The 15,569-nt window shown below is 44.4% G+C and overlaps 2 protein-coding genes across 3 annotated transcripts in view; one reads left to right on the top strand and one right to left on the bottom strand.

Moving 5' to 3' along the window:
• Window positions 1-15,569, top strand: part of LOC138353341 (GATA-binding factor 2-like) — a 153,114-nt gene that overhangs the window by 54,886 nt on the left and 82,659 nt on the right. The gene's annotated exons all lie outside the window — the stretch shown is intronic.
• Window positions 7,713-9,005, bottom strand: LOC123744970 (circumsporozoite protein-like). The gene has a single exon (XM_045725193.2). The coding sequence runs from the start codon at window positions 9,003-9,005 to the stop codon at window positions 7,713-7,715; it is 1,293 nt and encodes a 430-aa protein (XP_045581149.2).

The raw sequence follows: 15,569 nt of genomic DNA, 5'->3' as shown, positions 1-15,569 counted from the left end.
CCTTCCATAGTGCTATGTAGCCCTACTGGCTTAGCACTTTGCCCTGATTAACTTACATTAACTTAATATAAGTTACCTTACATTAACTTACCTAACCTAACCTAAACTCTTCGTCGACCATATCACCTCTCCTTCTTTATTCCTTTATTTTCCCTCAGCCATCTCTCTTAGCTCAGCCCTCTCAGTTCTGCGGGTATTCAAGTTGCACATTTCTTCACTCTTTCCAGGTGTGTTTCGTGTTCTTAGGCGAAGATTCCACACCGAGATGCATTTTCAAGCACTAGTCTCACATACGTGGTTGGTGATGGATATGCATGAGTGTGGTGAAAGACTGCGAGTCTGTATAGACAAGAGTGTTGATGGGAGTGCGAGAGCGCCGGAAAGCTAGTGGAAGATTTCACCGCACCGTGAAGAAATGATCAGTATTGCAATCTATACGTAATTTCTATCCAAATTTGGTAACGATTGTTTGTGTGTTTTCAGGCAACGTTTTGTCAATCAACATGTCAGCGTTAATACCTCGGAAGGAAATTTCCATGGTGACAAGCAGTACCCGGCCACGCTTGGCCGGGTACGTAAGTATTGAGTTTCACTTACGGGATAGAGAATAATGGGAAGCTGCCCCTTCTGGATGTAACAGTCACGGAGAGGAGCGGAGGCTTCCACACTGCAGTCTACACTAAGGAAACGAACATAGGAATGTGCCTCAATGCCAACAGTGACTGCCCAGACAGGTTCAAGAGGAGTGTTGTCAACGCTTACGTCGACCGTGCTCTCAGCCACAGCTCAGGATGGAAGGAAGTCGATGAAGAACTCTGTTGGGTAAGGCAGGTCCTAGTCAACAACGGCGTCTCTAACGGTTTCGTTAAAGATATCATAAAAAGAAAGGTGAAACGCCATGCAACCTCAGAAGAGTCAACCAACACAACACTTCTACCCTCTATTAGACTATTTTACAGGAACTTCTTTTCGACGGCTCATAAAACAGAGGAAAGTGTCCTGAGAGATATTGTTGATAGGAACGTTATTCCTATCAACAATATCAAGCATAAGAGAAAGAGTGAATAAATGAGGTCACGAAATATGAGAAGAGAAAGAAAATAAGACCACGAAAGGTGGGGAAGAGCGAGAGAGTAGAAACACCAGAACAACGTCCTCCCAATCACTTTCACACGTCAATGTTGTTAGTGTGGGCATCACCTCTACAGAGAAGTATGTAACTGCTTCTTAGTACTTTCTCTTCCTTTCCCCTGTCTCTCTGTCTGTCTGTCTGTCTATTTATCTCTGCGTATATTCGCTTTAATATGCATTTGCCTCTCTATCATTCTGATTCAATTTATCTGTATTCACCTAGTTGTACTCACCTGGTTGTGCTTGCGGGGGTTGAGCTCTAGGTCTTTGGGCCAGCCTCTCAAGTGTCTATCAATAAACTGATTTATTTTTGTTTCCACACACACACACACACACACACACAAACAGGAAGAAGCCCGTAGCAGCTGTCTAACTCACAGGTACCAATTTACTGCTAGGCGAACAGATGCATCAGGGTGAAAGGAACTTTGCATATTTGTTTCCGCCAGCGCCGGGGACCGATCCTTGGACCCTGGGACTACGAATCCCGAGCGCTGTCCACTCAGCCTTTAGTCCCAATCTGCGTGTTTTTAGGCCACTTTTTGTCACTCAACATGTCAGCGTTAATACTTCGGAACGAAAGTTCCGAGGTGACAATAACACTTTATTGATACAAGTTCATGTTTACTTTCTAAAGAGTTCGAGCTAACTTGAGCCTGACTCGTACTAAGATACTGCCAGTCCTCGTACGGTCCTTGTATAATCCCACCAAACACACACCGAAACTACGACGTTGGTACAACGTTCGAACAAGTTTTAACAACTCCTAACCAGTTATAACAACCAATATAACAAGTTGTAACAACGTTCTAATACGTCATAAACACGTTAAGCCAAGATGTAACAACTTTATTACAAGTTGTAACAAGCGGAAAATAGAGACAGTTACGGTTTGTGTTTCCAGGGATGTTGTATATAAAGTATAATGACCTCGGAAGATCATACTGTATTACTTATATTTTATTTTTTTCGTTGTCACTCATCCCCAATATATGAATATCCAAAATCCACTTAACGGCTAGATGCACAAAGACTAAAGTGTAAAAAATATATAAAAATAAACTAAGCCTACACACCTTTCGTCAACAAAATCTGTCTCATCTCCTCAGGGAAGAGAATCAGCCGTCAGCGGTGAGCTCCACTAACTCTATACAGATTTAACGCTTCTCTGCCTTTACAAACAACAGAGCACTCGATCCTTTCTCTCCCTCTCGACACCTCGTGTGAGACACAGAGGCTAATCTTCTCTCTCTCTCTCGGTCATATGGAGATCCTACGGCAGATTAAATCCCTCGTAAGCAAGATGTAACTCTATGATAGCTTGATGGACAAAGTAACATTATACATGAACTCGGCTAAGGTGTCGGTTCGTCTACAGTTGCAACTTACTTGCATAAATCAATTTTATTGGACGGAAAGGCAGTCGTCACCTCCTTAGATCATCGATCACTGTATGAAACACCTGATTATTATTTATTAATAACATCTTTATTGACAAAATTAATTACAATTTTGCCTAATCTGAGGATTTCGATTAAGTCTTATTAAAGTGAGGATAATGCTGGTATTCACTGTCACGCAGGACAGAGGGTCATACATAAGACAATAGGTCTAAACTGTGGGCGGACGTACATATATATCATGGTTACAATCAATGTTTTAATGTATGGATATGTGAAAATAACTTGCTTTTGTGCACTGAGCGCTTTACTAGCTTTAAGTGTGTGGGTGTGAAGGAGGGAATATCGCGCGGAGAGAATACTGAGTGGGAAAGGAATATTGTGTGAGGTACTATACGTATCTTAACGAAAAAAAAGTATCTTGTAGAAAAGGGAACTTTTTAATATATGGAAAATTACTTGTTTATGTTTGTACCCAGTTTCTTATACAGTGTAAACACTTATATACACTGTAATCAGTGTCACTTCACGACCTCATATCGTATACTAAGTTGTCAATCTTAACTTGTCGGTACACGAAATTCTTACAAACACTCGCTGAATATTTTTGACAGATGTGGACACGACTTGAAGCTCAGAAGTACATTTTCTTATACTGTAAATTACAAACATATATGGTAAATTATATGGAAATTAATGTTTTAAATGAAACAAAGGAACCTGGAACGGTGTTACAGTCCTTCAAGAAGGTTACAAGACCTTCCTTCGAGTCCTTGAAGATCGAACATCTTTCGTAATTCGCCACCAGCTTCCTAACATCAATTTGTCACTTAGCCATTAATTTCAATCGTCAAGCGCAGAGGTTACGGGGCCTTGATAGCGACGATAACCTCAGGTAATATTATTCTCGTTAACGGTGGCGGCCGTGACCAGGCAGAGTTCTTCCTCTTGTCACAACACTGATCAGATATTATTGTAACCATGATATATATGTGCTTCAGCCTACAGTTTAGACCTATTGTCTTGTGTATGACCCTCTGTCCTGCGTGACAGTGAATACCAGCATTATCCTCACTTTAATAAGACTATCAAAATCCTCAGATTAGGCAAAATTGTAATTAATTTTGTTAATAAAGATGTTAATAATAATAATCAGATATTATAACGGGAGAATGAATAGCGCCACAAAAACAGAGTTCGACGGGAGACGTTTGAGATCCGTCATATTTGAGAACTCTGGTTTAAACATCTTGGAGTTGTAACTCTAGAAGTACTTAAGTGAAACTAAATTCATGCATTATTGTGAACGTCGCAATCTAAGTAAACGCCACAATCACTATAGACACCGCAGTCCAAGTAAATGACGCAATCACTGCAAATGTTCATTGCAGTTCATAATATCCTGTAATATGCTAATCTAATCATTTCATAACTGGTTTAAACTAAGCTAACTCGTTCAGAAAATCAAGTAGAGATTTTCTGTTAGAAGGGGCGACCTGTCTTATACCAAACTCGATCGCTGATCTTACCGCTGAAAAAACAGATAAATAATTAAATTAGTGCCAATATTTAATAATTTCGCTGATTAGTCTTGTAATTCCTGAAGGCACTGCTAATATTTTTAAGAACAAATCAAATAACAGCAAGGAAACTTTACGCATCTTTTTATAATTGACTTTGAAATCCAAATGCAGAACACAACTCGTTTTGAACAAAAAGAGGAGTGTACTGCTGTCTCCTGGAGGCAGGACGGAGCCTGTCTCTGGAATGCAAGGTGAGACGGGGCAGGATTGGTGGGAGGGTGGCATAGAAAATAAACATATGTGGCAAGAAGAGGAGGGACAGCGGAGAGAGAGAGAGAGAGAGAGAGAGAGAGAGAGAGAGAGAGAGAGAGAGAGAGAGAGAGAGACAGACAGACAGACAGACAGACAGACAGACAGACAGACAGACAGAAAGAGAGAGGGAGGGGATTATCGTAGAAGAGGATTGTGAATTACGGGGAAGGTGGGTGATGAGAGAAGGATGAGACTTGGAGTAAGTGGATGGGGTGGTCTGATGAAGGAAGAGGGAGTTTACTGGATTAAGAGAGGGAACTGCTGACTGTGAGGAGGGGCTTGTAAAAATTATTTGTACTTTTTTTAGAGTTATTTGTACTTTTGTACCGACGACTCTCTATATTGCTTGAATTATTATCATGTATAAATCCTTCATATCTTTCCTATCTGCATAATTACCTGTTCTCCATTCGATTATTTTGCCTTTATCGAGAGGCGGCTCAAGAAATACCCATGAAAATTCTGGAATATTGGCGAGTCTGTGTTAATGATGAAGTAAATATCCTGGTAAACGTTCTTCTTTGCATTTGATTTTCATACGAAACCAAGAAAACTTATCTGACCTATTGACACCGTTGCAATGAACACGTCAATATTACGGTACGTTAATTTTTACTGATTCGTCGCATTTTTAGCGAATTGGTCGTTTCCGGTACAGTGCGGCTTGTTAGACGCAAAGGTTAGATAGGTTTGTTAGACGTGTTGTTTGACGCTTAGGTTTGTTAGATGTGTTGTTTGACGCTTAGGTTTGTTAGATGATAGGTTACTCTGTCTGCTTGCTGGTGAGCTTATGTGGTTTATTGTAGCTTCCGCTCTCTCCTTATGTGTCTTGTCCGGCCCTGTGTCCATCTTTCCCTCCCAACCTTGGCCTACTCTGCCTCCTCTCCCATCTGGCTTATCAATGTCCGCTCTTCCAAATCGAACTTACGTTCTGTTTGTTCTACTTTTCTCTCTCCTTCAACCCCTCCCAAACTTCATAGTACCTCCCTCACTGACTCCTTCCCCATGCTTAGCCCTGCCTCCCACCCTACCATTTCTCGCTGCCTCCCACCCTGGCGCCCACCCTGCTTGCCACCCTGCCGCCCAACCTGCTTCCCATCCTGCCTCTCTCCCTTCCTCCCATTCTACCGCCCACCCGAAGCCACCCTGCCGCCCACCCTGCTTCCCACCCTGCCATTTCTCCCTGCCTTCCAACCTGCCTCCCACCCTGCCTCCCACCCTGCCTCCACCCTGCCGCCCACCCTGCCTTCCACCCTGCAGGCCAAGGGGCTCTCCTCCCTTCCCCTACCCACCACCATGACCACCTCGACTATCGCTCCGTCTATCGGTCGTATGTGTCGTGGCCTTACCTGCCCTCGCTACATCTTGGCTCGGCCACCTCGTTTATTTCTACAGTTTTACTTTGAATGGGAGACGCGCCGGGATTTATACTCCGGCCCGGGCCTGCTCGGGGAATAATGAGGGAGATTAGATACACGGGAGTTTAATGTCTGTATTCCTCTCACTACCTGTTCCCCCTCAGCGCAGATATTTCTCACTCGGGTCTATTGTAGCCACCACCTTGAGAAAGGCTGTTTTTCTCTCGTCGTAATCACTGTTGAAGTTTATACTTCCATGGATCTAATTCCCTCTAATGTTAAGAGTTGTAAAACTGCTTTCTGCGTTGTTCCTTCAGTTCGGTCTGAAATATTTTACGGAAATTGGGTATTGCTTAAGTGTCTTGTTATATTTTCGTTCCTTCTCACATTATTCTAGATTTTAATGAAGTGATAGAAATTGTCTGATTAATAAATACAAAAATTAAAATTAAAATTAACTGTTGTTGACTAGAGTTCTAGCTGTCATATTGGTATATATTTCGGCACGTCTGTGATAATATTTCTTGATAAGTACATCAAAATATATTCTATTGTGATAAATATTATCACAAACGTGCAGAAAGGTTAACCATTTCATATATATATATATATATATATATATATATATATATATACCCAACCAGCTGACAGAGGCCTGACAGCTGAGTGAACAACGCTTCGGATTCGTAGTCCTGATGTTCCGGGCTGAAACCCCGATAGAGGTTGAAACAAATCTGCGGAGTTTATTTCTCCCTGATGCCCCTATTCACCTAGCAGTAAATAGGTACCTGGGAGTTAGACAGCTGTTACGGACTGCTTCCTGGAAGCGTGTAACAGAAAGGAAACCGGGCCGCGGAGACGCTAAGCCCCGAAATCATCTTAAGGTAACCACCATATTGCGAATAATAACATTTCATTCACTTCGTGTTATTACTCACGATAACAGCACCTTGTCAAACACAGGACTAAATTGGAAAACGTTCAGAGGCGTGCCACTAGACTAGTCCCAGAACTAAGAGGCATGAGTTACGAGGAAAGGCTGCGTGGAATGCACTTCACGTCGCTGGAAGACAGGAGATCTCGGAAAAACATAATCACTACCTACAAAATTCTAAAAGGAATCGACAGAGTAGATAAACATAAATTGTTTAACACGGGTGGATCGCGGACAAGGGGACACAGGTGAAAACTGAGTACCCACATGAGCCACAGGGACGTTAGAAAAAACTTTTTTAGTGTCAGAGTAGTTAACAGGTGGAATGCATTAGGCAGTGATGTGGTGGAGGCTGACTCCATACACAGTTTCAAATGTAGATATGATAGAGTCCAGTAGGCTCAGGAGTCTGTACGTTAGTTGATTGTCAGTTGAGAGGCGGGACCAAAGAGCCAGAGCTTAACCCCCGCAAGCATAACTAGGTAAAAACAACTAGGTAAGTACACACACACCTCATGGCCTCGAGGCTGTGAACAGCGCTTGGGGGTCGTAGTCCTAAGGGCCCCGGGTTCGATTCCCTACGGTAAACAAACGGGCAAAGTTTCTTTCACCCTGATGTATCTCTTCACCTAGCAGTAAATAGGTACCTGGGAGTTAGACAGCTTCTACGGGCTGCTTTCTGGGGATGTGTGTGTGTGTGTGTGCGTGTGTTAGAGAGAAATATATGTAGTAGATATAATAGAGGAGAAATAGATTGGCTAGAAAGGCTGGGTCCAAAAGCTAATAGCTCGATTCTGCAAGTACAAATATATGAGTACAAAGAAAGGCGAATACCCACAGAGACAAGCAGAAGCCCGTTCTCCCTGAGGACATGGCATCAAGTAGTGGTGGCCTAAGTGACCTTATTTCTCTTATCACCAGGCCAGGTCACCCACACTACGGCCCCAACACACACACCCGACATTCCTCGCCGTACCACACCCCGCGGGGTCACTCCCATCGTTAACTTGGAGGCCTATAGGTCATCCATATAAGCCTCCAGGTCAGGGGGAAACTATTGCCCCCCCCCCCATTCCCCTGCTGCTGCTAGTTCTCCAGCTTCTTGGCCTGATAGTTCTCCAGCTTCTTGGCCTGATAGTTCTCCAGCTTCTTGGCCTGATAGCTCTCCAGCTTCTTGGTCTGGTAGTTCTCCAGCTTCTTGGCCTGATAGTTCTCCAGCTTCTTGGCCTGATAGTTCTCCAGCTTCTTGGCTTGATAGTTCTCCAGCTTCTTGGCCTGATAGTTCTCCAGCTTCTTGGTCTGGTAGTTCTCCAGCTTCTTGGTCTGGTAGTTCTCCAGCTTCTTGGCTTGATAGTTCTCCAGCTTCTTGGCCTGATAGTTCTCCAGCTTCTTGGCCTGATAGTTCTCCAGCTTCTTGGTCTGGTAGTTCTCCAGCTTCTTGGCTTGATAGTTCTCCAGCTTCTTGGCCTGATAGTTCTCCAGCTTCTTGGTCTGGTAGTTCTCCAGCTTCTTGGCTTGATAGTTCTCCAGCTTCTTGGCCTGATAGTTCTCCAGCTTCTTGGCCTGATAGTTCTCCAGCTTCTTGGTCTGGTAGTTCTCCAGCTTCTTGGCCTGATAGTTCTCCAGCTTCTTGGCCTGATAGTTCTCCAGCTTCTTGGCTTGATAGTTCTCCAGCTTCTTGGCCTGATAGTTCTCCAGCTTCTTGGCCTGATAGTTCTCCAGCTTCTTGGTTTGCTAGTTCTCCAGCTTCTTGGCTTGATAGTTCTCTAGCTTCTTGGCTTGCTAGTTCTCCAGCTTCTTGGCCTGATAGTTCTCCAGCTTCTTGGCCTGATAGTTCTCCAGCTTCTTGGCCTGATAGTTCTCCAGCTTCTTGGCCTGATAGTTCTCCAGCTTCTTGGCCTGATAGTTCTCCAGCTTCTTGGCCTGATAGTTCTCCAGCTTCTTGGCCTGATAGTTCTCCAGCTTCTTGGCCTGATAGTTCTCCAGCTTCTTGGCCTGATAGTTCTCCAGCTTCTTGGCCTGATAGTTCTCCAGCTTCTTGGCCTGATAGTTCTCCAGCTTCTTGGCCTGATAGTTCTCCAGCTTCTTGGCCTGATAGTTCTCCAGCTTCTTGGCCTGATAGTTCTCCAGCTTCTTGGCCTGATAGTTCTCCAGCTTCTTGGCTTGCTAGTTCTCCAGCTTCTTGGCTTGATAGTTCTCCAGCTTCTTGGCCTGATAGTTCTCCAGCTTCTTGGCCTGATAGTTCTCCAGCTTCTTGGCTTGATAGTTCTCCAGCTTCTTGGCCTGATAGTTCTCCAGCTTCTTGGCCTGATAGTTCTCCAGCTTCTTGGCCTGATAGGAGTCTCATTTGGCCTACAGCTGACAGCGATGGGAACTTGAGACGGTCGAATTCTTATAATCACCTAGATATTGTCCTCCTCCTGTTCCATACACACTATTGCCTCAGTAGCCAATCGATTTCTACCTTCCATCTCTTCCATGTCAGTCCTCCGTTACTTACGGAACGTACCCACTACGGGAGGGTTCACACAAGAGAACGTACCCACTACGGGAGGGTTCACACAAGAGAACGTACCCACTACGGGAGGGTTCACACAAGAGAACGTACCCACTACGGGAGGGTTCACACAAGAGAACGTACCCACTACTGGAGGGTTCACACAAGAGAACGTACCCACTACGGAAGGGTTCTCACAAGAAAACGTACCCACTATGGGAGGGTTCACACAAGAGAACGTACCCACTACGGGAGGGTTCAGATAAGAAACCGTATTTTCTACTGAACGGCTCAGATACTTTACCGTTAAAGCGAATGATTTGCTCTATCGGATCTATCTTGTAGCCGGCCCCAACATTTATTACAGAACCTTTCCTGCTTACAGTTCCGATAAGCGGAGAATACCCGCTAACAAGATGTCCAAATACGCCGTCTGTTCCATGTTTGACAATTAGATATCTATCTCGCAGTTTAGAAGTTCGGCTAAATGATCACTTGCTTGAGAAGTTGCATCGTCGAAGAAATAAGTATTCCGGTGATTTGCTTTAATTGTATAATGAGGGTTTGGCAGAGGCTCCAAGGAGCAGATAAGTCCTCATTAACAGAAGTAACCGAATTAGTGTATGCTTTTGAGTGATTTTGTCTGGATCGAGCTGTCGAAATTAAGGAATTTTGGAATGAGGAGAGTACTTCTGATGACCGTATTCGGATAAGAATTTGACTCGAAACCTTAGGTATATTAGACAAGTGGCTTTGGATAAGCGTGTCTTTGGATAAGTGGCTTTGGATAAGTGTGGCCATCCATGTAACGAATCTACTCCTGATAAACAATGTACTTCGGATGATAAAGTTACTGTGGTTATGAATAATGCTCGTGTGAAGCATACTAGGTAAGTTTCGAGTTCTTAATTTTGTGAATATGCTAGAAATTCCAGATCAGCAGTTCTCTGGATAAGCATATTGAAGCAGATAAGCAAGATGCTCTAGATAAGCGAGGTGATATAGATTATCAAGGTGCTCTAGATTATCAAAGTACTCTTGATAGGCTGAGTGCTCTGAGAAGCAATGTGTTCTAGATAAGCTAGGTGCTCTAAATTAGCAAAGTGCTCTAGAAACGCAAAGTTTACTCTAGATATGTAAAGAGATCCGGATAATCAAGGTACTCTAGATATGCAGGGGTAGTGGCTCCGAATAATTTAGTGCCTCCGGATAAGCTAGGAGGAGCGGATAAGCGAGTAAGGGTGTGTGTGTGGAGGCGAGACAGCCAGGATCGGAGACACAGAGGCATCTGTCAGTCGTGATGCCTCTTGATAACATCCCTCCTCTTGATTTGCCACAACGTACAAAAATAAGAACATACAGAAAAACGCACAAACCCGAGCCACCCACCTAACATATCCAGCATACGCATAGAAAACGTTCATGTCTGTGAGCCGCTACTTTTCATAATTCCCCTTATTTTCTACGTTAAGGACATTAGACGTATTAGACATTACGGACAAAATTAGACGTAATAGTTCAGAAAATGGGGTGCTTGATGACGTCTTGCCCTGCAAACACGCTATTCTTGCTTCATTTATTTAGTTTTCATGTATATTTATTTTGTTAGGAAAGTATACAAGAATCGTCGCAGTTTTGTGTGTGTTTTTGCGTGTTTTTTGTGCTTGGGTTTCTTTGTATGTTTGGTATTGTTGGTGCTGTTGGTGGTGGTGTTGGTGGTGGTGTTGGTGGTGGTGTTGGTGGTGGTGTTGGTGGTGGTGTTGTTGGTGGTGTTGGTGGTGGTGTTGGTGGTGGTGTTGGTGGTGGTGCTGTTGGTGGTGGTGTTGGTGGTGCTGTTGGTGGTGGTGTTGGTGGTGGTGCTGTTGGTGGTGGTGTTGGTGGTGCTGTTGGTGGTGGTGTTGGTGTTGGTGTTGGTGGTGGTGTTGGTGGTGGTGTTGGTGGTGGTGTTGGTGGTGGTGTTGGTGGTGGTGTTGGTGGTGGTGCTGTTGGTGGTGGTGTTGGTGGTGGTGTTGGTGGTGGTGTTGGTGCTGTTGGTGGTGGTGGTGGTGTTTAATGACCGGATATCAATCGATACCTGTCACCTTCAGTTGTCACTCAACAGTGGACATGTTGAATAATTACGAACTGTTTCTTAAGACATCTATTGTCTGGCTATTTAAGACGTCAGATGTGTGGTTGTCTGATAAGACGCTATGTAGAGTGATTGTTTGTTAAGACGCTATGTGGTGTGGCTGTTTGGTAAGAAGTCATTGTTCTTACAACTACTTCTTAAGACGTGTGTTTGTTCCTCAATGTTGGTCCTTCATGTGTATTAATTGTATACATAGTTGGTCCTTCATGTGTATTAATTGTATATGCATACATTAGCCTTCAGTGTGTCTGTATTTTCACCTGCAATTGTTTCATTAGACTAAAAGTATATGTACAGTCTCTACTGAATCTACTCTGGTAACATATAGTTATGTTTAAAGTCGTCTGTATCAGCTGCATTATTCATCAATTACGCATGTATTCATCACAGGGTGCTGCATTAGCGTATAAACCGTACTCCTGTGTTCCATTCAGGCCCCCTTCCCTCCCTCTCTTGGGTTATATAAGTCGCTTCCTCTACGATAACTTGACTTCGTATCAAATTATATGCAAGTCCTCTATCACTGTTCATTTATATCAACATTAGCATATCAGGGATCTGTGTGTATCGCGGGTCTTCGACCATACTGGGGTCCCGACGCCCCGCATAAATAGTGTTTACCTTGTCTCTGGTGGCTGGTGCGTTAGCTGCCGGACCTGGCTCAGCCCCACGCTGTTTTAAGCGAGGCGGCTCTTCGCGGCTCTCTGATAAACAACCCGAGTTCGCAAGCTGGACTCGTTGAGTACCTGTTACAGCCCCGCTCCTGTGCCTTTAAGTCCACTACGGGCTCACCATAGCCCGTGCTACTTGCCCCGCTCCTGTGCCAGGTAAGTCCACTAGGGGCTCACCATAGCCCGTGCTACTTGTTACAACCCCGCTCCTGTGCCTTTAAGTCCACTACGGGCTCACCATAGCCCATGCCACTTGTTACAACACCGCTCCCGTGCCTTTAAGTCCACTACGGGCTCACCATAGCCCGTGCTACTTGTTACAACCCCGCTCCTGTGCCTTTAAGTCCACTACGGGCTCACCATAGCCCATGCCACTTGTTACAACACCGCTCCCGTGCCTTTAAGTCCACTACGGGCTCACCATAGCCCGTGCTACTTGCATCTTTTTGTTCTTAGTAGCTGAATCTAAAACAACAACAAGAACACAGGCTGGAGAGTCGCTCGCGTGATGTATAGTGTTTGTGATAATATTAATGAGCTTCGGGAGGAGTATGTCTTAGGCAGGTAACAACCACGACTTACTCTCAGCCGTGTTTAACATGGCTGGTGTGTATAATGTCGGGGCATATAGGGGAGCGTGCTGGCTTATGTTACGGGTATATAAACATGTTCTTAATTGTATTATTCTCTTCGCCAGCCATATAGGTGAGTGTGTTCACCTGATTGTACTCATCCTATTGTGCTTCTGATGGACCGGACGCTTGCTCTTGGGCCTCGCATTTTCAGCTGTTGGTCATCGAATGATATGATACACGAATATTATATTTTTTATGATATCTACATATAAATTTATATGTGGTATTAGCTTCAACTACCTACTTATCTAACTTATTATATTTATTTGTCTAACTCTACTTCATTTACTCATGGGTAAATAAACTTTACCTTATATCCCTATGGGGTCATCTGTGACTCCAGTTTCCACCCATGGCCTCTCGTTCAGCTGTTACACCTGCTAAAATGTTCGTCTTTTTCAACTTTATCACTACCACCCATTTAGTATCGTATATGTTGCAATCATGTCTCCTCTTTCCCGTATCTTATATTGTGTAGGAAGATCCAGTTCCCTCAGTCTTTCCTTGTTCGCTCACCCTCTTACTTCTGGGACCAGTCTTGTGGTATATAGTGTGTGTGTGTGTATGTGCGAGTGTATTTACTATTTGTATCTGCAGAATATAGCTATTAGCTCTTGGGCCCCGCTTTTCTAACCATCTATTTTTCTTCCTTTATATTTACTACTCATATTTCTCTTTAATACCCACATACACATCCCCAGGAAGCAGTCTATAGCAGCTGTCTAACTCCCATGTACCTATTTATTCCTAGGTGAACAGGAACGTCAGAGTGAAAGAAACTCTGCCCATTTGTTTCCGTCTCCGACGGGAATCGAGCCCGGGCCATAGGGCTACGACCCCCAAGCGCTGTCCACTCAGCTGTACGACCGTACTCACCTAATTGTGCTTGCGGGAGTTGAGCTTTGGCTCTTTGGTCCCGCTTCTCAACTGTCAATCAACTAGTGTACAGATTCCTATTCCTACCGTGTGTGTGTGTGTGTGTGTGTGTGTGTGTGTGTGTGTGTGTGTGTGTGTGTGTGTGTGTGTGTGACGTGAGACAAAGGAGCCCGCGTCACGGACTCGACGTGACACGGACAGTCCATGTCAGTGGTACCACGGACAGTATGAATCCGTGGTACCGCCATGTATGCCTCAACTCATTGTTCCAACTCGGTCTTTTTCCAGACTGTTTTCATTAGACCAATTGCACCGTAATTAAGTCATTGCCTTCAAGCATATACCTCCATCCTCAACCTCTCCCACTGAGCATCGCCTTGACATCGCTCTCGTTCCAAGCATTTCAACTCACTATTCCAGCTTGAACCGTTTTTCCGAAGTCTTTCCAGTCGGACAGTTCCTCCACTGAGTCTGAGGTGAGCTAATGAGTGGAGACAGTGACAAGCGAGGTGGAGCCGCAGGGAGGACAGTAACTCCCCCTCTCCCTTCCCCCTATATCCCTCCCCCCAGTTACCTCCCTAGGAACTATAGGGCCCCTGTACTATAGGGCCCTCTGTGATATAGGGCCCCGGTGCCATAGGGCCCCTGTGCTATAGGGCCCCTCTACGTGTCTTGATTCGCTGCTGCTGATGATGGGGAAGAGAAAGGTTGGATACTTGTCCTCTCAACACCTACTACGAGTACTGCTTGAGGTACTCTACACCCAGTACGTGTCGTGCTAAGGACCGACTGTACTCTCGCCGTACAGAGAGTATGTACTCTCAGAGAGCACAAAGTGTATGTATGAGAGTATGTATAAACAAAAGGTTGTACCTTTTAGAACGATGGCTTTATAGCATTATTTGTTTACATCGCTAAGCTCTTGCCTCTTTACATCTCACCCCCACATCCCCCCCCCACTCTCTCTCTCTCTCTCTCTCTCTCTCTCTCTCTCTCTCTCTCTCTCTCTCTCTCTCTCTCTCTCTCTCTCTCTCTCTCTCTCTCTCTCTCTCACTCTCTCACCCTCCCTCCATCATTCCCAACACCTGTTCCCAATGTTGTTATCTGTTTACCTATCTCCCAAGATCCCTATACAGTAGCTGGGCGACTTCAAGACGAGGGTGGCCGCTGGCAGCCCACCTGTAGCCTCCATCCCGGCCCCATAGTACACACAGCGACCCAAGGACCATATTCAGGTAATATGGAACGTAACGCCTAAATGAAATGCCATTTTTTTGCCATTAGAATATGCTACAAAAGGGTCTTTTAAGTAATATACTACAATGTAATTTTAAAAAATTGAGCCTAGCCTCCTCTGTGGCCTAATATAAGCAATCTGAGGCCTAATAAAATCATTCCTAGGCTTAATGTAAGCATTTCTATAGGGAAGGCTAGGACTAATATAGGGAGTCGTAGGCCTACTGTAGTAGATATATGCACTATTCTAGCCCTGGAGGAGACTATAGGCTTGAGGCTTGCCATCCTTTCCCTGCCCACTACTTTATAAACATTCAAAACGTGACCTTTTTCGGTACAACTGTCCATTTTTATTATTATTATTATTTACGCATACTCCATAGTCGTTATATGTACTATACATAATTTTTTGGCGATACGGTACGTAGATTGAGTGACACTGAAAAGAAAACGAGAATAAATACAAAACAAAATGAAAAGAAAATAAGTGGCAGAAATAATGTAATTCTATTAATGATTAAATATAAAAAACGTAAAGTAGGAAAATCATTATAGGAAAACCTGCAATATTGATACATTTACAATTTGAGGGTTATCATGAGGTTATCTTGAGATGATTTCGGGGCTTTAGTGTCCCCGCGGCCCGGTCCTTGACCAGACCTCCACCCCCAGGAAGCAGCCCGGTCCTTGACCAGACCTCCACCCCCAGGAAGCAGCCCGTGACAGCTGACTAACACCCAGGTACCTATTTTACTGCTAGGTAACAGGGACATAGGGTGAAAGAAACTCTGCCCATTGTTTCTCGCCGGCGCCCGGGATCGAACCCGGGACCACATGATCACAAATCCAGTGTGCTGTCCGCTCG

Source organism: Procambarus clarkii, chromosome 57, assembly GCF_040958095.1.
Source record: "Procambarus clarkii isolate CNS0578487 chromosome 57, FALCON_Pclarkii_2.0, whole genome shotgun sequence".
Taxonomy (NCBI): domain Eukaryota; kingdom Metazoa; phylum Arthropoda; class Malacostraca; order Decapoda; family Cambaridae; genus Procambarus; species Procambarus clarkii.
The sequence above is the reverse complement of the archived record's forward strand: the minus strand, read 5'-3'. Positions and strand labels throughout refer to the sequence as shown.

What these genes read in the sequence shown, in the direction of transcription:
- LOC123744970 (XM_045725193.2), bottom strand. Translation starts at nt 9,005, where the DNA reads ATGAGACTCCTATCAGGCCAAGAAGCTGGAGAACTATCAGGCCAAGAA.